This window comes from Hippichthys cyanospilos, chromosome 10 (genome assembly GCF_059441005.1).
Source record: "Hippichthys cyanospilos isolate Australia breed blue-spotted pipefish chromosome 10, RoL_Hcya_1.0, whole genome shotgun sequence".
NCBI lineage: Eukaryota > Metazoa > Chordata > Actinopteri > Syngnathiformes > Syngnathidae > Hippichthys > Hippichthys cyanospilos.
In genome coordinates, this window is record NC_142378.1 from 11,881,139 (window position 1) to 11,907,578 (window position 26,440).

At 37.9% G+C, this 26,440-nt stretch overlaps 2 protein-coding genes across 3 annotated transcripts; one reads left to right on the forward strand and one right to left on the reverse strand.

Moving 5' to 3' along the window:
* Positions 1-381: 381 nt before the first annotated feature.
* On the reverse strand, positions 382-12,411 carry slc5a5 (solute carrier family 5 member 5). Of its 2 annotated transcripts, XM_088425131.1 has the most exons (16): positions 12,295-12,411; positions 11,139-11,508; positions 9,997-10,062; positions 9,471-9,522; positions 7,975-8,042; positions 7,675-7,829; positions 6,856-6,996; positions 5,648-5,777; positions 4,891-4,979; positions 4,282-4,394; positions 4,053-4,123; positions 2,831-2,917; positions 1,485-1,681; positions 1,244-1,341; positions 950-1,035; positions 382-571 (listed from the first exon to the last, which is right to left on the reverse strand). In XM_088425131.1, the coding sequence occupies exons 2-16, from the start codon at positions 11,505-11,507 to the stop codon at positions 467-469; spliced, it is 1,827 nt and encodes a 608-aa protein (XP_088281257.1). In that variant the 5' UTR covers position 11,508; positions 12,295-12,411; the 3' UTR covers positions 382-466. The 2 variants fall into 2 exon arrangements, with proteins under 2 accessions (XP_088281257.1, XP_088281256.1); XM_088425130.1 differs by lacking the exon at positions 4,053-4,123 and having other exon boundaries at positions 4,169-4,394.
* Positions 12,412-14,255: 1,844 nt separating this feature from the next.
* jak3 (Janus kinase 3 (a protein tyrosine kinase, leukocyte)) lies at positions 14,256-25,280 on the forward strand. The gene is made up of 25 exons (XM_088425128.1): positions 14,256-14,316; positions 14,478-14,620; positions 15,230-15,464; positions 15,551-15,668; positions 16,059-16,176; positions 16,706-16,848; positions 17,147-17,450; positions 17,803-17,919; positions 18,005-18,162; positions 18,404-18,515; positions 18,587-18,767; positions 18,906-19,030; positions 19,275-19,406; positions 19,511-19,598; positions 20,353-20,477; positions 20,555-20,693; positions 20,843-20,994; positions 21,651-21,801; positions 21,915-22,042; positions 22,264-22,453; positions 22,621-22,745; positions 23,964-24,136; positions 24,426-24,543; positions 24,622-24,735; positions 25,039-25,280. The coding sequence occupies exons 3-25, from the start codon at positions 15,266-15,268 to the stop codon at positions 25,222-25,224; spliced, it is 3,396 nt and encodes a 1,131-aa protein (XP_088281254.1). The 5' UTR covers positions 14,256-14,316; positions 14,478-14,620; positions 15,230-15,265; the 3' UTR covers positions 25,225-25,280.
* Positions 25,281-26,440: the final 1,160 nt, after the last annotated feature.

Here is a 26,440-nt window from a genome sequence, read left to right on the forward strand (position 1 = left end):
CGGGTATGGCAAATAGCAACATACTAAATCATGGGATTATGAATGCGGAATTAAATCTTTATTTTTTACTATTCTTACATGGTTGTACGTACATTTTCTGTCTTTGTGTCCTGGAAATATTATTACCCTTGTCCCCACATTTTCTTTTGGGGGTGCTGGTTTCCTTGGCATAACCTCTGGTAATTTACTCTTGCTTGTGCCACAGTATTTATTACTTCACCATGACAACTTTGTTACATTTTTCTGTTCTCTGTTTTACTATTTGTACTTCATTTGCATGCACTTTTCAGTAAATAAATGTTTAACTGTTCATTGTTTGTGGCACCTGCTCGGTGATCTGGACATTTGCCAAACAGAACAGCAAAGTTGATGCAAAAATGATACGCTTGATATTTTATTTATTACTTGAGGCAAGTCAAGATCCACAGGAGAAATTAATTCTGCAACGTTTTTGGTAAACATCTGTTTACACATGGACAAAGGACTTAATAGTGTTAAGGTTTTCTATGTCATGTGTGTTTTCATCACATGGTTGCAACGCCATCATAGGCACACACTGCCTTTCTGTGCCCTTAAAAAAAGAAGAAAATAAGAAGTTAATAAAAATACATTTGGGGAAACACAAAGATAACACTTTTAGCCCTCTTTTCAAGACCCCAAATTGAAAATGTTTTCTGGAGCATCGGTTCTCATGGAGGTACATGAAGGCACAGGATTTCTGCAGGTATGGGCAAATCTAATTTAATGATTTTTATCTGCATGACAGCAACAGGACTTGTTTCAGATTTACAGGAAATTATGATGACCTGAAGCAAGAATGGAATCTTTGCCTTTATTTTGTTCATACAGATGCACATTGTAATTTGTGATGCAATTTTCTGGCAGAGCCAATAATGTTTTTTTGTGGCAGACTTTTCTGCATCTTTAAGAAATCTTGGGAATGACTCACCACACACTGTGATTGGATGACTTCCTTCTTCTTACCCATGTCCCACCATAATAAACCCTTTTGAAGATCTGATTTCTTCGTTGGTCCTGCATGTTGGATGAAATGTTTTCATTTTCATGATAATGTGATGTGACATTTTACCAAAAACAGGTCCCATATTTACACTTGTATTTACCCAAAGACACAAGACATGAGCGGGAAAAGCCAAATGTGTGCAACCAAGCAAATATTAGAAATAATCATACTATTCAGTCCATTTATTCATGTGCCCGACATGTCATATTGTATGCTTACCTGAAGCATAGCTCACAAGGACCCCAACCAGTACAACTGAGATTGTAGACACAGCACCAAAATAAAGATAAGAAATGGCATAGAAGTTATGAAGGCCCCTAGATCAGAAAACATAAAGCCATGAATATCTTGATTTTCTGGATATCTTGGACATTACTGATATAATAAGATCACACACATATGTTTGATTTGTATATTTCATAAATGTAAAATTTCATTATTAAAAACAGGTAACACTGACCTTGGGCTGTCGGGCTGAAGGGAGGTTAGGCTGGAGTGTTGATGTTGAGTTCCATTTATTGTGAAGTTTCCAGGTTCACACTCTGTTGCATTACTGGGCAGCACACCCATGGAACTTAAAGTGGGTGGGTAAAGAGTGGAACCAACAGCCAGCCACAGAGACACACAGTAGCCAGCTGCTATGCCAATAAATGTCCCCTGAAACATCATAGTTGTACCTCAAAGAGGTCAGAAGTCGAACAATTCAAAATTCAAACAAAAAACATTTGTGGGAAAGTAGGACTATGTGAGTCTCAGCATTTCATCTCTGCTTTTTGCGGATGATGTGATGCTGTGGGCTTCTTCAGGCCGTGACTTCCAACTCTCACAGCCGTTCGCAGTCAAGTGTGAAGAGGATGGGATGAAGATCAGCACCTTCAAATCTGTGACCATGATCCTCAGTCGGAAAAGGGTGGAGTGCCCTCTTCAGGTCGAGGATGAGGTCCTGCCCCAAGCGGAGGAGTTCAAGTATCTCAGGATCTTGATCACGAGTGTGGGTAAACCGGAACGGGAGATCAACAGGCGGATCGGCGCAGCGTCCGCGGTTATGCCGACACTGCACCGGTCTGTCGTGATGGAAAAAGAGCTGAGCCGAAAGGCGAAGCTCTCGATTTACCGGTCGATCTACTTTCCTGACCTCACCTATGGTCACGAGCTGTGTGTCGTGACCGAAAGAATGAGATCCTGGATACAAGCGGCCAAAATGAGCTTTTTTCACAGGGTGTCCGGGCTCTCCCTTAGCGATAGGCTGAAAAGCTCGGTCATCCGTTAAGGGCACAGTGTTGAGCCTTTCTTCTCCTCCGCTTTGATAGGAGCCAGTTGAGGTGGTTCGGGCATCTGGTTAGGGTGCCTCAGGGATGGCTCCCTGGTGAGATGTTCTGAGCATGTGCCACCGAGAGAAGGCCAATGGGGATGATCCAGGAGACCCTGGAGAGACCTTGTCTCTCTGCTGGACTGGGAACACCTGGAGATCCTCTCGGAGGAGCCGGACAAAGTGGCCGGGGAGAGGGAAGTGTCCAGAGCGACCCGACCCCAGATAAAGCAGCAGTTAATGGATTGATTGATGAATAAAGCACGAGTTGTCTGTATTATGACAATATGAAATTGCATCACGCATTTTAGGCATGCATTTCTTCTTTTTCCAAATTCGCCATCTCAAAACATAAGCCTACTGAGACTGACAAAGCAAAAGAAACCAAAAGCATAAACAAAAATCCTTGTCAGTCTGGCGGCAAAAAAGTCCCTGAAGGTATAAACAATTGAGCTTTTTTTTAATCTCCTTTGCATTGTACAAAAACAGAACCTCACCAGTCTGTTTGAGGCAGGAAAAAACATCCCTAAAATGAATACGCCAAGTAATGGACCACTGACCACACCCATGACAGTAAAAGACCCCTGAGGAGAGAGCACAACCACCATAGGAAAAACATTAAATGGAACATACAAAATATGAGAATGTTTTTTTGTTTGGGGGGGGTTGCATTTCTTACGAATTAGCTTGACTGCATTGACTGCATTTGCAATTTATAATATATCAATTTCAATGCAAAAAAAACACGGCAGTATACAGATAGAAGTAAAATTTAAATAAAATAAAACAATTCACCTTTGCTGACTTATAAAATTGTTGCATTGCTGACTATCCTACATAGAAAACATAAACCCTTTTATTTGTTCACACTTAGCACCATTCAAGAAACTGAAAGTTTCTTCAAGTTGTTCTGAAAGTTGTTCATAGTTTAACACAAAATGATGAGGAATTCCTCACTAAGATCTTCATTTATCCAGGGGAGCTGGAGCCTACCCAGCAAACTAGGGGCAAGGAATGGATGGGAGAAGCGGAATGCTGCAACAACAAATGAGAACTAAAACAATAACAAATGGTGAGAGTAAGATTTTCCACATATTTTTCTGCTCCTTCTCTATTTTGTTGTTGAGTGTCTTACCTTGTTTTACATTAAAAGGGTTAATAGAAAGTATTATTTAATGTTACTACTGTTTTCGTGAGAAATTTACCTTGGAAAATCTTGAATTTTTGGCAAGTCAGAATTTTTGACAATTAATTCAAAATCTATATTCAATGGGAATCGTGATTATTTTTTGTTGAAATGATCAATGGAAGTCAATGGGGATTTTCTGAGAAGATTGTAATGATGAGGATGTTGAATTTTTGGTCCGGGGTAATTTACAGCAAGTTTAAAATCACTCTCAAGCTCAAGTAAATCAGCCAAATGATTTAAGTTTCAGATGGAAGGAAGTAAACAATGTAATATTGAATGTGCCATCGATGATAAGCAATCTTTGTATAATTTTTGGATGAAAAACATTGAACTTTGGCAAAACCATGAATGTTTGGAATGAGAAAATACTGGTTCCCATCCATCGTGATTTTTTTTTCAAATATGTTGAAACTGGAATGATGTGAATAAAACGAATTATGCTGAAGGAAATACAATTACAACAACTTTTAATTCATAATGGATCGTGGACAACTTTTTCCATTCACAAAATTGGTTACTTGATTATTTACCTGAAGAACTCCCCAGTCCAGGAATGAAGCTAGAACAGCTATGATTATACAAGCAACTCCATAGAGGAAAGCTTGAAAAAGAATACAAAAGAAGAAGCATCAAATTTTGGCCTCACCTCTTCTGTAGATGATGCCACCAGCATGCTGCTGTGCTCATGTAGCCTTGTACATTTTCTGCAAATGTGACTTACGAAATAAAATGTATGAATGGATGAGTATGCAACCTTACACAGTCCTTTGGAAATAAGGATCTGTTTCTTCTGGCTCAGATGGCGCAGATATTGATGAAACAGGTCCTCCATCGTTACTGCAGCCATTGCATTGATACTTGTGGAAACTGTGCTGCAACAGAAAGTATGGGAAAGGCAAAGTCTTCACACACTTTTGGATCGTTACAATATTCAATGGTATTTGTTTGTACAAGTATTTGTTTGTGTAATTTTTTTTAACATCATAAAGCACGTGACAAAAATGCAGAAGCCCTCGCTGAAGGGCGATTATTATTATTTGTCAATAATAGGTTGATACACCGACTTTTTGACCAGTTGCTCTATTTCTTAAATGTTCCTAAATAAGCTGATCTGCATTTCCATCTCACTGTAACAGGTTCTAGTTTATGTAATAAGCACCCTCGCACCAAGTTTTGTGGGCAGTGACATGCCTATCTTTTATTGGAAGGATCATTCATTTGCAGTCTGGCTGTGTTGGAAGTATTTTGACAAAAGCATTTGACTATGATATCAGTGTTACAATGTGAAAACAATGTACAGTATTTCTCCTTTAACATATACTGTGATTGTCTATCAATGATATGAGACACATTTAAAAATCAAAATACCTGAGAGTGCCACTGTATGCACAGGCAAGGAAAAGACCTGGAAAGCCAGTATGGTTCTTGAATATATCCAAAACAAAGTACGGCGTATACTGCGTCATGAAAACGGGAGAGAGAAAAAGTGTCAGTTAACTAACTTTCTATATATTCTCACAGCGGCTTTATCTACTGTATCAGTTTCAATCAGTTTGTCACATATATACTGTTTAGTATATATGTGACACGTTGGCTCGGTAGTGGAGTAGTTAGCATGTCTGCCTCATAGGTTAGGGACCTGAGTTCAAATCCACCCCTCTCTCGCTTTCCTGTGTGGAGTTTGCATGTTCTCCCCGAGCCCGTGTAGGTTCCCTCCGGGCGATCCGGCTTCCTCCCACACTCCAAAAACACACATGGCTGGTGTATCAGACATGCTAAATTGTCCTTATGTGTGATTGGATACGTGAACGGTTGTTTGTCTCTGTGTGCCTTGCGATTGCCTGGCAACCAGTTCAGGGTGTACTGCCAAAAGTTAGCTGGGATAGGCACCAGCAAGCCTGAGACCATTGTGAGGATAAACTGATGAATCCTCTTGAAAATTGGATGGATGGATACAGTATACATAACGCCAAGCTGAAGCACTTGTAACCACTGAAATTAACCATTATATAAATTACCCAGTAAATGACATACGCTTATGTGTCTTTCCATCACTTTGAAGTCGCAATTTTAAAATAATGAAAAACAAATAGCCTGACCAAAAACCAAGCAGCATTTGACTTACAAGATCAGGAGAAGATACCCTGCCAGACTTCATTGGATCACACTTGACATAATATGCAAACATGATGATGCCACAGATGACTGCACTCCCCACAATTAGGAACAAGCCTATTTGGTTGACAAATATTGCCCTGCAAGAAAAAAACTCAAAATACTAAATGTAACATTCGCCAGGTTTACACGAAGCACTCATTTGGTTATGCCCACATAGAATGAAAATGCTCCATATAAACAAATAATCTGAATAAACTGCTAAAACAGAGTGGAATTTACACAGAGATTCACTGAGGTGGAATATTCCTTTTGCCAATCAGATCTGAAGTAGATATTTGTTTTGGAAACTGTCAATTGGAACGTTGTCTGGATGTGTGCTCTGTCCTGATGTAAAGTGATACCGTTTACCAAGTGTGAGGTTAAATACACTCTACACAGGAATGGTCAATACCAGGGGTCCCCAACCTTTTTATTTCCACAGACTGGTCAGCGCTTGAGATTTTTATTGTTCCGGTCGAGCGGGGGGCGGCAACCTTTGCATATGCTAACATATGTCAAGGGGAAATTCCTGGCAAAAACAAAAATGCTAACGAGCTAAAGGCATACAACCCAGCACTATTAACATGCTGAAGATAAGGACTAACATTAGTTAGCATGTTATTCACTGTCACAAATTGTTGGATCGACAAACAAAGTAATTTTGGGGATTTTCTCACAACATTCTTACAAAGTATGTACAATTTACAGACACTCGTGAGCTAGATTTCACAGAGAGACAGAACAACGTTGCTGCTCTTAATTGAAGCCACACCGTCCTTCCTCACCACAAAATGTAATATCAACAGCGGCCAGAGGTGGTGCCAAGAAACAAAGATTAAGCTAAACAAAGCACAAATGAATGAACTGTTGAAAGATAAACTCAATCAGTTTCAAAGCATCATTATTTTGGGTACTGCCCATGTGGCCCAGTACCAATTGATCCTTGGACCGGTAATGGGCCCAGGACTGGCGCTTGGAGACCTCTGGTCTGTACAACAAATCATTAAGTGTCACGCACGCACATTGTTTCTTTTGAAGGGCTATCAAAGTTTTAAGTCATTTTTTGCTGATATTTCTTGTGATTCAACAGAAAAATACAACACTTATGATTGAAATATTATATGTATAGTAAATCCCCTAACATAACGTGGCATAAGCATTTCCTGGATGACTCACCACTGGGCCTGTCTCTCGGTTCTGCAGGAGACATAGCGTTGGACTTGGGCTTGGTTTACTCCATACATGGACAGCCATAAAAGTGAAGCTCCAACAGTCAAGCTCCAGAAGGTGTAACGTCGTCGTGGGTCAAAGTCGAAACTGTATGAACAACCGATGAGAGCCACTTTAAATGCAATTATATCTTTTTTTTGTTGTTGTACAACTTTGTATAAAATACAAAGCCATTATAAGCAATTATACATGAGAAGGTTCAATGTTGTACCAACCTTTTTGTTGAAGTTTCTGGTTTGGTCATTGTGTTACATAAACAAAATAAAAGCTGATAGTTAGAAATGTCTTTTTTGATTAAACACATAGAAAAATACTGGTAAGTTTTAAATACTGTAGTTCATTAGAAAACCAATCAGTTGTTTATTTGTTAATTTATTTTTAGACTTCAATTTTTACTTTTTTTTTAATTTTACCTCTTTTAACAGATGGAATGGTGTACCTTGACTTGTGTTGTCTCTTCTGTTGTATTTTTAAAACTTGAACTAAACCAGATAAATGCTGGCTCTGGATAAAGCTATGACAATGGCTACATATTGAAGTCATTTGGTGAGTCAAAAATCAACCTTTGTCTCCAAGGTATGCATTTTACTTATATTGAAAATAAAACAACTGCATGCTGCTCTTATCTTTTTTTTTCTCCAACATGCTAATGCTATGCTAAAAACCAAAAACAAACTCATCTTGACTGCTCTTTTTCAGCAGCAGCAAAAGACCAGCTGACTCTCTTCATACAAATATTTGACTCATGAAGCTGTGCTCACTTACTCGTTAAAATTTAGCCGCGATCCATTTCGAGCAATTTCCAGCACCGCTGCAGGACCTCCCAACAGAACTGTGCCATGGATGAAAATTGCCACAAAGCCTGAAAACATGACAATAATCTGGAAAACATCTGTCCAGATGACAGCTTTTATGCCTCCCTAAAACAGAGCGATAAGACAGGAGACAGACACACAGGGATAGCTTGAGATGTGTAAAGAGTACATACATTAGTGTAGTATTCTCCAACCTCAAATGAGCACTGATGAGAATGACTAGATTGGTGGGCATGCTTAATGACTTTACCAGAGTTGTGTAAATAGTGCAGATGATTCCAGTGGAGAAAAGACACATCCACATATTGAGTCCAGTTGCTGTGAAGGAAGGTAGACATAAAGCTACTAACTTTGTGAATGCTGAAAGCATTTTCATTTCACTGCCGTGCTTTGCCATTCAATGACTTTGGCATTTCTTCGCAGATCCATACCATTCCTTGTTTACGATGTTCCGAAAATTCACCAAATTCACAGAGATTTTTCTCATTCCTGGGTTTCAGTTTTCCCACAATAGAACATTTTTCATCCCAAATTTTCCCGTTCCCATTCGAAATTCTAAAATGTTAAGTTCAGTCACTTCAGTTTCAAAATACCCACATAGCAAAAATTTTAGAATTTTCACCCATAATTTGTACAATACATTTTCCTTGTTTCACTGTTTATCTTCCTGGAAGTACTACTACCTTTCTCAACTGTGTCTCACTTTTTCATTGGAAAGACATTCCAATGTTTCCAATGACTTTTTTTTTTAATTTTCTTTCCAAAAATTCACAGTTTTCCTAATAGTCTGCATTTTATACAATCAAAATCCCCAATTGGTTTCTATGACAGATTAAATTTACAACTTTTATTTACGTTCTGATAAACTCATACCATTCCAACTTTGAACCCTGTCATTCTACAAATAGTTTACAAAATTTTCCAAAAGTCAAACCATTCTAACTTTCACCTGTCCATCTTATACCTAGCACAAGTGTTTTCCCCATGTTTTTTTTTTATTTAAACGTAATTTAAACGTATTTAAACGTAAATATCTATGATTTCTCTTGCAATTATCTATATTCCAAATTTAAATTGTCCAGTTTATCTTTGGCACTAGATTTTTCTTTTCTTCAAAGTAATAAAAAAAAAAAGTTAAAACTGAAACATTTGCTTTTCCTCCTCTCACTTCTATTTTTTGACTAGTTCCAAATGTTCCAATTTTGAACTATTCAACTTATTTCTATCCGTTTTTTTTTTCAAATTTAAAAATAAAACCTTTTTCTTTTTTCTCTAATATGCACACTTTCTTTTATTTATTCGTTCTAACTAAATAGTTCGTCTCATTCCTACTATAATTATTTGCTCCATGTTTCTAAATAAAAGCAAAAGAAACTCTAGATTTTCCCTCATTCCATGCTGTTCAATATCTTTCCACTTGATTCCATATCATGCCATACTTTTCTGTTAAGTGTTCAGCCTTCACCTGCAGTTTTGCCAGAAATTGCTTCATCTAGTTAGTAATATAAAGTACATATAAATTATGAAGGTTGATCAAACAAATGTTTCTCATTTAATTATTTTCTAATACTGTACCTTTTAAACAGCAACATGTTATTTTAAGTTGCTATTTTGTTTTGACTTCCAACAACCTTATTTTCCTTGGTGTTAACAAGATCAAGAAGTGCTTGAGTATTAAGTATTAAGGTCAGAGAAGAAAATTCATTGAAAATGTTTGGTGTCAAATGTGCAGGTTATCTCACCTACCTTGGTTCAGAATCAGCGCTGGTGCATAAATGACTACACCTGTGTACAGCAGCTAGGGGAAGACAGAAAAGACAGACAGAAAAAAACAAGCAGTACAAACTTCATTGTGAGATGTATTAACATATTATTTCAACATGTAATATCCACAGTATTTGTATGGTGTGATAATTTTCAAACTTTTTACAGTTAACATGTTGATGAGAGGTCATTCATTATTATACTTGACAGACTTTATACTCTGAATCATATATAATGCAACCATTCTAATGATGATTTAGTTTACAGCCATACAAAAAAAATTCTACCCATTTTTATTTTGTTAATTCACCAACAAAATTTAACTACATCCAAGACAATTTGTTTCACTTTTAGTGATCAAATTATACAACTTCATGGCTGTTGGAAACATGTGGCTGTCAATATTTGTGAATGAGATGATATGCGAATGACTCACTTGTGTGGTGCAAACAACTTTTGAATATCACTGAAGTACAGTAAGGAATAAGACACTGCATGTTGGTCTTACTGTGGCCACAAGAAATTGGACACTCCCCAGCAGCTGCATCCCTCTGCCAAACCTCATCTTTAGATACTGTGACGGACAGACAGGCCACACTTAGAACATTCCTGATCATTCGTCACCTCTCATACTCATTTGGTATCATCACCAACATCCTTTTATTTCATTTCCTTTCATTTGGTCAAATACAGGACACACATTTACACTAGAAATCCAGTGTAAAGCCTGTCATGTTTAAGATTTTGGCAGACCCTGCTTTGCCTTAATAGAATTCCTTTGCAATGTCAATGAATCAAATAAAGAATAAAGTAGCAGCTGTGGTCTAGCCTTTTTTGCGGGGAAATGCACTTTATTTACAATTCAAAAATTAATAAGCAGACTGGAGTAGACCTTGACGATTCTTTGCACCTGTATAGATTGAAGCAGAAATAAATAATAATCATATAATTTTTAATTGAAACATATTTTTGTATATATATATATATATATATATATATATATATATATATATATATATATATATATATATATATATATATATATATATATATATTATATATATATATATTATATATATATATATAAGCGAAAACAAAATGCTCTGGTAGATTGAGAAGAGGAACAAAACAAACATGTTGAAGCTACACAAATGAACACTCAGAGTAAAATGCGGCTTTTTCTACCAAAATAGCCACAGTTTTATCAGTGGTTGCAGTTAGAAGATGAAGATGAAGATGATTAATACATTTACTGTGTCATTTGTTAATATCTGTTGTTGTTTTTTGCAGATGTCTTGCACTTTTAACCTTAGACTTACTTTGTCCTCTATACTACGCAATTTTTGGGACTTCAAACATTTCTGTTGGGACTCATAGCGTTTTAGTATTGCGAGTCCTGGGAACCCAACTGTTTGCGGAGGTAAAAAGAGCACTGATTATGAGAATAATACTAAGTGTAATTTGTATATTTTTTTTCAAAGTACCACAGACTTCAGTATTAATAGTGAAGTCTGTGCAAAGTATGTACTGAAAAACACTTAGGATTTTAAGAAAAAAAGTATTTCAACCCTGAACTTAAATTACACAGAGAAAGGTTCTATGCATTTTATACAGCTTTTTCATTTCATTGAGTGGGAAGTCAATCACAACCTGATTGGTGCTGGTGATGCCAAGTCGAAAGAAAACTGGCAGGAACAAGTAAGCGGTCAGCAGAGAGTTGATGCTTTGTCCAAGGCACATGTAGAGGAATTTGAACCCAAAGCGATAAGCTTCAGATGGAACTCCTAAAACTTGGACAGCTGACATAAAACTGGCACAGAGGGAAAGTCCAACGGGCACCGCTGACATACTGCGACCCCCAGTGAAGAAGTCATCAGTGCTAGCCTCCTGTGGCTGCTTCTTCAAGGCCTGATACAGTCCTATGGCCATGGAGACCAGTAGCATAAATGCAAAGACGGCATAGTCGGCCATGACAAAGGTCTGTGTAGGATGTTCGCTGGCTGACTCTTCCTCCATCATTCTAAGGGGAAAAGGAGTCTCACTTCAGAACATGAAATTGTATTTCAACATATGTTCTTCCTCTTTTCTATTACCTTCAACAGTGCATCAGGAATATTAACCCTTGAGGCACCTTACTGTTTGGCGAACGTTTATGCTCATAACAACCAAAAATGGTCCTCATATAATTGATCAAATATTTAAAATGTCATATTTAAAAAAAAAGTTTTAAAGCAAAATTGATCACTTTTTATGCCGTCTGATTATTAGAACAAGAAAACGATGGCATAAAAAAAAAATTCCATAAATAATTGACTGGCTGAAAGTGGCCCCTGAATTTAAAATGACTTTGAAACCTCTGCCCTGCAGGGATCCTTTCTAATCCCTGTTTTGTTAAATATCTTGAGTTTGACAGCGAAATCTGAGATACACTTTGCATTTTCAATTTTTGATACAAGTTGTGCAGAATAATGGCGTTACAGATTTTTTTTTCCCGCTCAGTTTAGGAAATCAGTATTACTTTTTGCACCAAAGATTTTTTTCACTCATGGTTTTACCACAGAAAACAAAAAACAATATGCTTGACAGGTTAAAAAAAAAAAAGAGTTTCAGGGAAACTGTACTAGAAGTCATCGACACTGAAATTCATCAAGTGCATCCAGCTTGAAAAAGTCATCCTCATCAGCCACATAACCAGGTGCCCATTATTTATCTCTTTCTTATTTAACTGTGTTCTTTGATAGGCTCTGTTTTAACTCACAAGTGCTAAGAAATCTGACATAAATTCATTATAATTTTGAGGACTTACCTTTGGTGGGTGATCTTATGGAGCCGTTCTGTTGGAAAGTGTGATAGTCTGAACAGCAACTTTCCTCAAGCATGCAGCCAAACATACAGGTAGATGTAGGCGGTGCTGTCAAGTTTTACACTGTACAGTACTGGTCTTGCCCACTTCATGTAGAGCCACATTAACCCATTACAAAGCCACCCTGAGGATATTGCGACTATTTAAATGTTTTTTTTTTTTACTCCATGCATATAAAACTATAAAACACTGGCAAAACCTAGAGTATATGAACTGATACTATTCCTGAGTGTGCCCATAGTGTAGAAAATTTAGAAATATATTTGCAAAATTCAAATGATATGTACATGCAACTTTGGAAGCGATGCTTTGTATATGTACTAATGTAAAGTACTGTGCACGTCTAACTTTGAGTGTATTTATTTTTCCTGCTGGTTTCTTTTCACCGAAGGGCATAGTCTCCCGTTCGGTTTATTCAATTCGCTATGAGTTTCTCTTGCTGATTTTGAAGCTGTGACGGTGTTCCTGGTGGTGGACCCTCAGGGCCAGTGGGCTCCTCTGCTGGGGTTATATAACCTGACATCATTAGCATAATTATAATAAAAGTCAATTTCATTTTCAAAGTAGTTTTTATGTACAGTACACTGTATATATAGATACATACATGTCTACACATGAACGTGACATGCCCTGTGGTTGGATGGATTAGATGGGAGGCAACACGATGCAGATCAACCAAGCTACATGGTGGCTTGGCTGTTCTGCATTAACGGTTTATCCTACATCAAAGCTGGGGACCTTTAGCAGAAAAAGGGAAAAAAAAAAATCTTGCTTTTTTTTTTTCATACCATAATGGCTTAAGGAGAGGAAAACGTCAACCAAGACACTCAAGTCTTCTTGAGGAAAGAAAGAAAAATGGATTTTGGCTTGACATAAATGTTTTGGGGGGCAGCCCATTTAAAAATGTTTTTCTAATTTAATTTTGTTCATAATCAATTCATGGATATCACATATCATGTGTAGTGATAAGTTTTAAATGCTGATGCGGGTATATGGATGTTTAAATCCGCTGGAAAATAGTGATGCAATATATATATATATATATATATATATATATATATATATATATATATATATATATATATATATATATGTATGGGTCTAAAAAAATGCCCAAACAGTACTGTCGTACTGTAATACTAATTTTCTGGTGGGTAGTGTTTGTATCCACACGATCAACCTGAGTGTATTTATTTTAGTTTTGTTTAGTTTTCTGGTCCATTGGGTAATTGTCATTTAGTAACTTAATCCTTGGTATTGTTCCAGAGATGATTTCCATAACTTTGCTGGATTTTGGTTTTTGATGGATGGATGCAGAATATATATATACAATTTAGTGTGTCCAATACAACTGCCATGCAGTGTGGGAGGAAGCCGGAGTGCCAAAAGAGAATCCATTTGCGTTTGGAGAGAACATGCAAACTCCACACAGGTAGGCCGGAGCAAGCTGAAATCAAACTTGAGTCCCTTAACAGTGAGGCGAACATGCTACCCACTCACCCACCAAGCCACCACAGAGAGAATACTATATACTATATATTTAAGAAATATAAGCACATATTTAAAGAATAAAGTACTTCAAGATTTTACTCACGTAAACAGGGTTTGTAGAAAATATTTGGACAATTTAGAATATTTTGTGATTAACTCGTTCAAGGATTTTAATGAGCTAGTGACTTCCTACTGAACGCTCAACCAATGACAACAAATTTGCAAGTTTTTTTTGGAGTAAACAAAAACATACAAACACATACAGTATAGCATAGCAGTTAAGAATAAACCAAATGAAAAATAGGTCTCGAAACAACATTTTATATTCAGCCGCTAAAATGTTTGCAGCTCAGACCATGTGGTTGTTGCTCTGACAGGAAACGGCTGAGGGCCTGTGTTCTGAATAGGGAAACCACAGCCGTCGGTTGCTTCTCTTTTCCTGTAAGATGTGCTACAGTACGTTCATTTCTACAGGTAAGTGAATCTATCTACACTTTTTCTTGAATATAATCAGAATTTCACCTTTAATCCAATTGAGCTGACTATAAAACAAAACCACACAATAAGAAGTCGACAGTTTGAGAGCAGTACCTTTTGATAATGTTACTGATCAATTCACAATGTTCAATTCATAGAAAAAGAGCTACTGATCGTGTGATTTCGGCTCACCTAAAACAGGAAAACCTGTCGAAGACTTCCTGCAGACACACAGCAAATAAAGAGACAAAATCCCTCAACAAACTATCAACCTCTGGACCTCTGCCATACAAATGTCAAGGTAAAGGCAGCTTTGTTGATAAGTTACCCTTCAATTGCTTTATGTTTTAGTTATGTGTTACGATCACATCTTTGAAATATGTAAACACCTTATTAACACATTAAAACCTATTTTAAACATGTATTTATTAGGTTGGTAGTTTTTCACATGGATAAAAATCATATCAGTAGACACAAACCTGTGAAATATTTTTAGTAGTGAACCAATAAAATATATATTTTTCTCAAACCCAAAAGGGTTGTAATTTTGACAAAGTCACTGAAACAACATCAGGTGAAATGGAATTTACAAAAGCTATTCTATTCAACAAAAGCTATTGCATTTGAAATCTATACTCTCAAGTAATGACTTGGCTACAGACATTTCCTACGTATTCGTCTGCACCAATTTTCTCAGTCTGTGCTCATGCCTTTAGTTGTCATGGTATTGACATCGTTCAGGTTTGAGAGATCATAAAACTTAAAGATTGATGTGATAACCACTCTATTGCCATGCTACCAGCATTTTCTTCCATCATATTTCACTGCGTTACAGATGTTAGAAATGACCGTGAAGTAAAGTTCCTTTCTTTGTGTCCACTCAACTCACATATGTATCTCCTACCTGTAGATCTTCAGTAAGTTGAATTCATCATCAAAGGCATCCATGGATCTTAGCGAGGAGGAGTTCACTCCTCTAATGGTCAGAGACCGCGGAGGCAGTCAGAGGTCCAGTTCGAGCACTGGTTCCAGCCTGCAAGTACACCTTTACTTTTTTCCTCCTACGAAAGATGCAATGACTATACACATATCATCTGGTCAAGTCTCTGCTGAAAACGTTTGCATCCAAGCTGCAAAAAGATGCGGTGAGATAAGAATATTTTCATGTCAAAGATTGTTACATTTCTTTTCTCTGCTATACTGTTAATATTTACGTTGTCTATTTCTCAAGGAATCTTACCAGTTTACCAAAGTCTTTTTGCTTTGTCATCTGGTGATCTCTCATTCTGGTATCCTCCATCGCACATGTTCAACACAGAAGAAAACATACAGGTCCACTTCAGAGTCAGGTGTGTGAATTTAGTGCCTCAACGGTCATGTCGGTGCTTCAGAAATCAACAAAAACTAAAGACATTGGTTGTCATTCTCCAAAGAATGTTGTATTCTGAAAATTCTTGCAAATTCCTGAGCAGTTCAAAGATGGATTTTGTTTCTGTTGTAAACACTAGAGGCCACCAGGCTTCAGGATTAGGCGCCGATAATTTATCGATATCCTATTAGCATGTGTCCTCATTTGCTATTCTAGCCGACAGAGAGTCTACATTCACACATGAATGATTGTGTTGGAAAATGGTCTCCGCTTTTTGTTATGATGCAATAGTGTTTCCACAGAAAGTAACTCAGTGTGTTTTGATACCTTTTTTGGGGGGGACTGAGAATGACGTGTGATTCATTCACAGGTTTTTCTTTGGAAACTGGTACGGGCAGGGACCAAAAATGTCATATCGCTACAGTCTGACCAAAGAAAGAATTAGGCCTGTGCTTGACTACTCTGTCATTGATTATCTCTTTGCTCAGGTAAAAGAATACATCACCCACACTATGTATTTACCAGTATACTTCACCATCCTGTTGTGTTGTGGGCCAAACGGACCCATCTGAAAGTTAAAGTAAATGCTGATGTTTTTTTGGATCGGACTTGGCTTATGTGTAATGAACATCCTGGTATTTTATTCACATTGTTTTTTGAAATTGTTTACATTTTTGCTACTTTTTTGGTATATAAGCAAAACCCAGGTGCCCATTAATATTATTGTTGTGTCTGAGGATTTAAAAAAAAAAAAGAATTGATTTGTTCACAGAATTACACGGAACAAAAAATGTTTCTGAAACCTTTGGAAAATTACACATGTTCCTGGGTCAAATTGACCCACGTTGTCATTACTGCCCCAGATATGTAACACACAAAAATAGATTAAATATTGCCTTTGTTACTTTGTGAGTGGGTTCCCGCACTTAAATGTTTTTAACACTTTTGAGTGTTTTCATCGGAAATGAATTGCGTGTATGTTTCATTTCTATGTTACTGATTCCTTCGGCTATGTAGGTGCGAAATGACTTCATCACAGGTCAAGCCGGAATGGCTCCACCCTTGAATGTCCAAGAAGAATGTCTCAGCCTTGCAGTGCTGGACTTGTGGAGGATAGCAAAGGAGCAACATTTGAGTGTGAGGGAGCTGTGCAAAATCAGGTATTTGGTACACCAGTGCATTCATACTAAGACAACAATGTCTTTCATTTGTAGTTTCATTGAGTAGTTTTGCACCTGGATGGTTCAGATTTTTCATACCTTGTTTGAGCTCCAAATGACCTTTGACGTATTCTATGAATACATTTCATAACTTTCAATGAGAAGTTGAGTTTGTGTGTGAATACATGACACGCAGGTCCTAATACCTGAGGGCTGCTTTTCTGTGACAGACTTTTTACCACGTGTCTTACTAGTTTAACTTAGAGTAAGCAAGCATTGTGTTACTCTTTGCCCACAGCTACAAATCTTGCCTTCCGGAGTCACACCGGCACGACATTCAGAAACGCAACCGCTTGGATCGCTATCGAATCAGAAATACTCTCAAGCGTTTCCTAAGGAAGCTTGGAAACAGCTCTGTGGATGAGTACAACCTGAAACTGAAGTACTTGGTGGAAATGGCTGGCATCGTTCCCAATTTAGGAAGTGAAGTCTTCCACATCAGTGCCGGTTCTTCCAATTTCAATGGAATGTTCACCCATGTCAAGGTCACTGGGGAAATTGGAATTCAAATTAGCGGAAGTTGTCATCCTGATGGTTCATTGGTGAGCTGATTGTGACCTCTACCTCAGCCTTCATGAAAATTTGCCTTGGTTGGGGCAGCATAGGGAACCGGTGGCTATCTTAAAGTCTCTCAAAGGTGTATGTTTTTGGGTTCAAAACTTTGATTTTGTCATGGGACATGTAATTGCTCATCCATATCACCAGGTGGTGCCGTTTTAGGTATAAGATAATGATCTTATTTATGGTGACCACGGTAAGTGGAGCTTGCGAAATGTTTTCTCTTTCGGGGGTGGGCATCATCCATGACCGCATGGACACAAGTCATATAAAAATGGATTGATAGGTAACTACATACGCAATAAAATTTAACACAAACCTCACCTTCCTTCGTAGGAGTGGCAGACATTTTGCGATTTCCAAGACATCATTGCGATCAGTTTGAAACGGGTATCACATGAGCAGGAAAACAGCAGGATGGTCACTGTGTTTCGTCATGATGACAGATACATGGTAAGCCAGTTTTCGTGTGGATTTTTCAGAAAAATAATAAATAAAAATAACATTTCTGTGTATTCCTCTTTGTCTTGTACCAAAGGAAGCCAATTTCCTGAGTCTCAAAGAGGCTCTTTCATTTGTGTCACTTATTGATGGCTACTTCAGACTGACCGTAGACCCCTACCACTACTTTTGTCATGACACTGTTCCTGAAAGTATTCTGGAGGGTATCAAAAACCATTACCATGGTCCAATTACGTAAGTAATTTCTACGAGGGGTTTATAAAATGTTTTAAGCAACCTGTATAAGAGAATTTGATGCCATGCGCGGCCCAAATAAAAGAGTTCTTCTACACTGGGAGAAAAGCTCTTCAGTGCCATTAAAGGAAAAGTTCAGGCCTTGATGGGGACTATGTTGAAAACTAAATGCTCAAAAAGTCTTACAAACACCCGTCTCACCACCATACCTACGACCTATTTTTATGACCATTCCAATCAGATCAGAGTTTGCTGTTGACAAGTTGAAAAACTTTGGGCTTAAAGATGGAACATTCCTACTTCGGCAGAGTCCCAAAGATTTTGATAACTTCTTCCTCACTGTTTGTATTCAGGTAAAGTGTGTAGAACAGCATACTTACGTACCAAGCAACCTTCCAAGACTCTGCTGTCTTTTTTTGTTAAGACATCGCTTGGACTTGATTACAAAGATTGTCTTATCATAAAGAATGAGCACTACCATCTTCCGGGTACCCAGAAGTCCTTTTCAAGTTTGAGAGAGCTCACTAGCTTTTACCAGCAACACAAACTTCTACTGGATAACGTTCCTTCCAAGCTCGGCTGTTGCTGTCCACCCAAACCCAAAGGTTGTTTTCATCTGAATCTACTATGCCAAGAATCTTAATAATAAACTCCATAAACATCAAAACCTCAAGACTTCAAATTTCTAGATACGTGTCTCTCTTTTCTGATGTAACAAGAGATATTCTCTGGGTTTTCTGTAGAGCTTACGAATCTCATCATCATACGCAACGGCATCTGTGTTGAGGCTCAACGGTCCCCAACACATGAGAGGAAAAAGTTCAGTCACATCCAGTTCCACATGATCAAATATGAAGACCTAAAATGGGTATGTTTTTGAAGCAACTTCTAACTGCCGAACTGCCTTCTGATTAACTCAAGGAAATTAGCATGACATGCTACCATCATTGCAATTATCTACATTTTCTGAAACTAAAGAATAATTATTCTCAAACATACTTATTAGTTCTAAAGTGTATTACCTCCAGAATTTTGAGTTCATAGAAACTTTATTTCGTTAGCGACGAGACTTTAAGTTTGCCTAATTTTCTTTATGCTCATACCCTTATTAGGGAGAGAGCCTTGGACAGGGATCCTTTACACGTGTTTTTAAAGGCTCCAAGACAGACATTCGCAATGGGGAGAAACATGTGACGGATGTCCTTCTGAAAGAACTTGATGGTGGTCACAAGAACTGCTGGGAGGTGAGTTTAATGTGATCAAATTGGATAAACGAATTATATGAATGATTGATCCAGTTGCATTACTGTTAAACATGCGACTTTTACATTTACATTGTGCCTCTCAGTCATTCTTTGAAGCTGCCAGCATAATGAGTCAAATCTCACACAAACATCTCCTCTTGGTTTATGGCATCAGTGTCCATGGAACAAAGAGTAAGTTGAAACCGAAATCTATGTACTTGGCCTTTCCTTCAAAGCACTTTATTACCATGCTATCCCAAATGTATATGACATGTAAATGTATGACATATATAAGCTACATGTATAAATTTTGCTAAATGTCTTCCAACAGGTTTTCACAATGTGATTTTATTGGTTGACCTTGTCTTCTTCCCATAGATTAGTATCTCACTGAGTGGCAAATGCTTATAAACTCGGTGAATTTTGGATTCTGCAAGTTTTCTGACAAATGTTACCAAAAATCAGTCGGTCAGCTCTGTCATTTAGCAACTCAATTAGTAACTTTTGGACGCATGTTTGCAAAAGCATTTGAGAGACATTTGGTGATTAGCGACTGTAAGCAAATGTTATCAAACAGTTATTAGAACTATTTAATAATCATTCGCCACTTTTTGGAAACGCTTGGGACCATGTTTCAACTTTTGTTGAAGTAGCAGGTGAATCTATGGACCCAAAATCACAATACTACAAGAATTCACTGATTTAATTTTTGGTGGTACAGTCTGGCCTTTGTTTTCTAATAGTACCTTTACAAACAGCTTCACTGCTTCCCTCAATTGGAAGTATTGTAGAACTTTTTTTTTTTTCTCTCAACCTAGTCACTGGGTCAAAGGTGACTAGTAATGAATCTAGCAGCTTTTTCCGATGTTTTGGAAACATGGTGTGACAGGATGTCTTATTCTGCATTTGCCATCCTCTGACTCCTTGTCTTTCCTGCTCTTTGCAGACATAATGGTCCAAGAGTTTGTAAAGTATGGGGCCCTCGACCTTTACCTGAAGAGGGGACGATCCATGTCAGTGAGCTGGAAACTTGACGTAGTCAAACAGCTTGCATGTGCGCTCAATTTTCTGGTGAGAAAGGTTTTTCAGTGCGGTTAATGGCCCCTTTAAAAATTTGACCGTTTTCATGTCGAATAATGGTCTGGCAGGAAGAAAAGAACATTGTTCATGGAAACATCTGCGCCAAAAATCTTCTTTTGGCCAGAGAAGGTGACACGTCTCAGAGCAGCTCTCCTTTTATCAAACTAAGCGACCCTGGCATCAGCGTTGCAATCTTAGGCAGAGATGGTGAGAAAATGCTTTCATCATGCGAGATTTCTATTAACAAAAAAATCAGGAAATAATACATATGGGTCGGGGGATGGTATTTGTATTTCACAATACTTTTGGCACCATATTGTAATTCCGTATTGACACATATGATTACTGTATTACAGTTGTCCTGGACAGAATTCCTTGGGTGGCCCCAGAGGTGTTGGACACTCCGGACAAGTTAACCTTGGAGTCTGATAAGTGGAGCTTTGGTGCCACAGTGTGGGAGATCTTTAACAATGGCCATGCTCCGCTGCAAGACTGGGACCTTCAACAGGTATGTAAACTTCGTAAAAAAGTTATTATAATAAAAATAATAATAATAATAGACTGGCAGCAAGTACATGACTCCATGATGTACATTGACCCTTGCCCACAAGGGAAATCACAGGGTTAATGGATTAATAATAAAAACTAATAACAACAACAATAATAATCCATCCATCAATCCATTTTCTACTGCCGCTTATCCTCACAAGGGTCGCAGGCTTGCTGGTGCTTATCCCAGCTGGCTTTGGGCAGTAAGAGGGTGACACCCTCAAATGGTTGACAGTCAATTGCAGACTATAATAACAATAATAAATCGAATGATAAATACAACTCCACGATGTACCTTGATCAGTTGAGATAACATTAATAATGATAACAATCATAATAATAATATTACAAAACAAAGACAACAATAATAATGATAAAATGTTTATAAAATGTTAAGAAAATAAAAACTACTAATTATGAAAGTCTCAGCAGTTAAAAATCACTATATACATTCCACTAACACATTCCACCTGATGGCACTACAGACCATATGCCTCCCTACTGCTGCTATGCCAATCAATACTTTTGAATTTTAAATCTGACTGCATTACATAATAAGGATGTAGGAAAAGTGGAGCCTTGTGTTCATTTTTCAAAATGTCTTGTTTACTGTAGAAACAGCAGTTTTACGAGAGTTTCCATCAGCTGGCGCCCTCTCAGTGGACAGAGCTAGCTGAGCTGATTAGCCAGTGCATGAACTACAAGGCGGCCTTTAGACCATCTTGTCGTGGTCTGATTCGAGAGCTCAACAGTCTTATCACATCAGGTGCTGGTGATGTATTTATGCTACTTTAGCTGTAGGTCTCTGCACATACTCAGACACAGTGGTCCAACACAAACTGTGCATCATGAGTTATGGTTTTTTCTGTTTCCTGACAGACTATGTGATACTTCACGCCACAGAGCCAGTCACACTCAACCCAGTGTGCCAAGCATCTCGCACCGCTCTGCAGGACCAAACATTGTTTGAAGAGAGACATCTACGGTTTGTCTCCCTACTGGGAAAGGTACACAGGAGTTATTTGAAAAATATCTACTGTATTATCTTAAAACTATTGAACAAACAGTAACTTTTTGCAGACCTCTTTTTTATCATTTTCAGCCAAAAGATATTAATTTAACTAATAAAAATTTGCGGGTACAAGTGGTTTTTGACATAATTCTGGGTTTAACGTTTCATGCTTAGACACAAAATCTATTGATGAAGTTACACTTTTTTCCCCCCCAGGGAAATTTTGGGAGTGTGGAACTGTGTCGTTATGACCCGCTAGGAGATAACACAGGTGAAATGGTTGCTGTGAAGAAGCTCCAGCCCAATAAGCAATCAACCCTGGAGGACTTTCGTAAGGAGATCAAAACCCTCAGCATGATGTCCTGCGACTACATCGTCAAGTACAGAGGGGTCTGCTACAGCATGGGTAATGCTAATGTCTAAGGCTAAGCAATTTCTTTGGCTTCTTACGAGCTTGCGGACTTTGGCAACTTTTGGTACTTATGTAGCACCTCGTCGTTGCAGCAATTTGTTATTTGCTTCAAAATGTTATTGTGGTTTGCAGTTCTTGATAACCTTGCCTTGTGTTTTCAGGACGGCTTAACATGAGTTTGGTGATGGAGTATTTGCCATATGGAAGTCTTATTGTGTATGCAGAGAAGAACAGACACAACATCAGTACAAGGCGCATGCTCCTCTTTGCTTCACAGATCTGTAAAGTAAGAATGCAATCGATAGCTTTCTCTGAATTCCCTGAACTCTGAGTCAGTGCAAGCATTGTACATGAATAATTCCAAGAGGGGTTGTGCAATAGTAGATGCCTGCAAGGGTGTTGCTTGATTTGCCATGTGACGTTAGATCTTGTGTTTTTTACATCCCAACAGGTTTAGACTAAATTAACAGTGCCCCTGCTGGTTTGAGCCATGTACTGCACTCCATTTTCACACAATTGTTTCAGATTTGATCAACCCATTCAATTTCAACTGCATATTTTGAAGATTTTTTTTAAGTGTCCAGACACCATTCCCGCCATTCCCATGTACTCATATATTGTACTCTATATATTAGTTTCTGTATTCAAGTTTAAGTATTTTAGTACTACATTACCTAAAATTTTGTGAATCAAGCACTAAAATAACCGTAAAGCTAGGTACTAAGAATACTAAAGTAATCGATTAGTATTGATACTAAAGTACTTGAGTAATCAATGGGGATCAATGGGTAACTAAAAACTGAAGTTATGAATTACTTATGAAATACAAATGACTGGGATCGAATGTCTTGACTAATAAACATGTAAAAATCTGTCCTTGAGGTTGAGTTCACGAATGATCATTTACACTTCTGAATTTCTCGTACTTAACTACTTAATACAGTACATTAATCCATGCCTATATTTAATAGATATGGAACAATTTTGTTTCTTTGAAGGGTCAGTCCATCAGAAAGGGGATTTGCTGTGGTATGAGTCAGAAAACTTGATCTAGCATGCTTCCCCCCATGCAGGATGTGAAACAGACAGGATTGTGATAGCTGTGTCAGCTGTGTAAATAGTGTGCCATCCTGACTGTTTGACACAGTGTCCTAATTTGAACAAAGAGAAACTCAAATGACGTACATAAAAACATAGTCCGATGGAATTCTACGGCTTTGTAGGGCAGTAAAGTAAGCACTTAAAATATTTAAGGGAAACTGGTATGAATTGTACAAGGTGACAATAACACAATCAGGCTGGAACACAGCACAATTTGACATACAGTATTTGTAAGGACTGTATCATGAAGAAATTTAGTGGTTTTGATGAGCATTTGTTTTGTCACACGAATCAACCAGCACCATTCAATTTCTTAAATACGTTCACAGGACATCCACAGAACAACAAGACTATACAAATTATAAAATCTAGCTACATTGTGGGTGGCTTTTCTTTTCCCCAGGGCATGGCGTACCTGCAGACATTACGTTATGTGCATCGTGACCTAGCTGCCAGGAATATCCTTGTGGCTAGTGAGTCACTGGTGAAAATTGCTGATTTTGGTCTGACCAAGATTGTTCCTTTGGACAAAGAGTACTACAGAGTCAAACAGCCTGGAGAGAGCCCCATCTTTTGGTAGGTCTCCATTTTTTTTCACGGCCATTTTATTTGCTCAATACCGAAAACATTTTCTTCAAGCAAGGTATGAATAAGACACACGATCTTACATTAAGTTTCAAAAGCTAGGTAATTAAAGGGAGTGATAGGATTGTAAAGCATCATGCTTCTAGATGAGGATCTTAGTTTGAAGATTAATATATATAAAGATATGTTTTGTGATGTGTCATCAAGTAATTTGCCTTACTGCTCCAATACTTTGAGAGAATGCGTATTTACTCACAATTTACATCTGTATTCATTGCAGGTATGCCCCAGAATCCATCAATGAGTTCAAATTTTCTCAAAAGTCGGATGTGTGGAGTTTTGGAGTTGTTCTTCATGAGCTCTTTTCATACTGTGATATGAACTCCAGTCCTAAAAAGGTGGTACATTTTATTCATGTGTTAGAGCCCTAATTGATAAACAATTCATGGATAATACATTATTTTTGCATGTATCAGCTATGTATGCAGAAGATTGGAGCCAATGTGCATGGACTGTCCATTTTTATGCATCTCCTAAATATCCTCAAGGACAACTGGAGGTTGCCTCCTCCTCCCAACTGCCCACCCAAGGTAAATCCAAATAATCCCATGAAATGTGCACCATTTTATTAATAACCCCACGCCATTATGCCAAACTATTCTTGGCATGTTTCTAATAGTAACACTCATGAAAAAAAAATGTAAGTTGATCTGTTCAAGCCCACTGCAAACCACCCCTTTTTTCACATTTTTATTAATGAAATTTTTAAAACTGCCAACTGTAGTTTGTTAAAACAAAGCAATAATTCCAAAAGATTTAAATTTTTAACTGATTATAATTTCGGAACGTATCGACATACAACGCTTCTGAAACTGCCGTCACTCTCACACCAGGTGTACAACTTGATGATGCAATGCTGGGTTTACGACTTTGAGGAGAGACCCTGTTTCTCCAGCCTGGAGGATCAAATTGAAATCATCATGCAAGAAGAGGCTGAGAAGCTGACTGGGAGGATCACTCTCACTGCTTCCAAAAATGGCACCATCACACCATGTTTGCAGCTGCTGATTGACCATTAAGATTAGCTGTACACATTCAAAAAAAATCTGATTGTTTGACTTGTCAGACAGCTTTCTTATAGACCATTAAAATGATCAAATCTCAATCAAAATCTGTCTTAAACAGTGGGGTTCTCAAACTTCTTGCATCACATCACATAGGTCTCAAACTCCAGTCCACAATGTTTCTCTCTCTCAAACACACCCGATTCAAATGATTAGGATCATTTTCAAGCTCCTGAAGAGCTTGCCGATGAGTCAGTTATTTGAAGCGAGTGTGTTGGGAGCAGAAACCTGGAAAACTGACCCTCGACGACTGTAGTTTCACACCAAAACAACACATCTCCTTACCACCACCTCACCTACATAGCACCTTCCAAAACAATGTAGCTCTTTCAGTGCCACCATCGTGGCCAACATTAAAATGCAGTAGCATAAAAGTTATCAAAGACGTTTTTAATATGATTGTTAGCACAGTAATATGCCCTGTGCTTAAACATCTAAAAAACATACTAAATACCAAATAAATAAAAATACTAAATTGCTCAAAAATTCAGATAAACTGTACAGCTAATGTTAGTTCAGCAGTTAAAAAAACAAATTTAACCAACATTTCACTATTACATTCAATGTCAAGATCTCGTGGCATGTTGATGTGTGGGAAAGGGGAAACCAATAATGGCTGGGGCTGATAGGTTTAAGGCTCTATAAGATCATTTAATCAAAAAACTGAACAGGATGGGGAACGCGCAAAAATATAAAGTACAACAGAAACACTCAGAACAGAAACAAACTTACAGGCAGGTGGGAGCAAAACGACAAAAAGTCAGCTCGGGCAAGGCAGCAGGGAGGTAATGTTAGCGACAAGGACCAGGCAGCGCGGAAAATAAACAATGACCCGACAAGAACTGAACGCAAACTGGGAACTTAAATTGACAACACACTAAACGAGAAGACGCGACACAGCTGGAACAGACGAAAGGCAGAGGAAGCTGATTGGATGACAAGGATGGCAGGTAAACAGGCAGGTGGACAATATCAAACTAAGGGAAATGAAACTTGAAACTTGACCTAAGTTACATGAACAAAACCCAAAGAAAACAACAAACCCCAGCCACACATGACATCAAGAATCAGTTTAAAAGTTAAATACAACTGAACTGTAAACCGTCAGTGTGTATTTCACATGCCTTTCGAGGGTAGTAGCTTCCCACTCTTGGTGCTGTTAATGATGGGA

Excerpts from the sequence above, each read along its gene's own strand:
- slc5a5 (XM_088425130.1), bottom strand. The coding sequence starts at position 11,507 with ATGATGGAGGAAGAGTCAGCCAGCGAACATCCTACACAGACCTTTGTC. Across the intron at positions 6,997-7,674 it reads TCGCGGCTAAATTTTAACGA|TTTCGACTTTGACCCACGAC; the intron begins GTAAGTGAGCAC and ends TTGTTCATACAG. Across the intron at positions 5,778-6,855 it reads ACCGAGAGACAGGCCCAGTG|GGCAATATTTGTCAACCAAA; the intron begins GTGAGTCATCCA and ends TTTTTCTTGCAG.
- jak3 (XM_088425128.1), top strand. The coding sequence starts at position 15,266 with ATGGATCTTAGCGAGGAGGAGTTCACTCCTCTAATGGTCAGAGACCGC. Across the intron at positions 18,768-18,905 it reads CTGTCCACCCAAACCCAAAG|AGCTTACGAATCTCATCATC; the intron begins GTTGTTTTCATC and ends GGTTTTCTGTAG. Across the intron at positions 20,694-20,842 it reads TGCAATCTTAGGCAGAGATG|TTGTCCTGGACAGAATTCCT; the intron begins GTGAGAAAATGC and ends ACTGTATTACAG.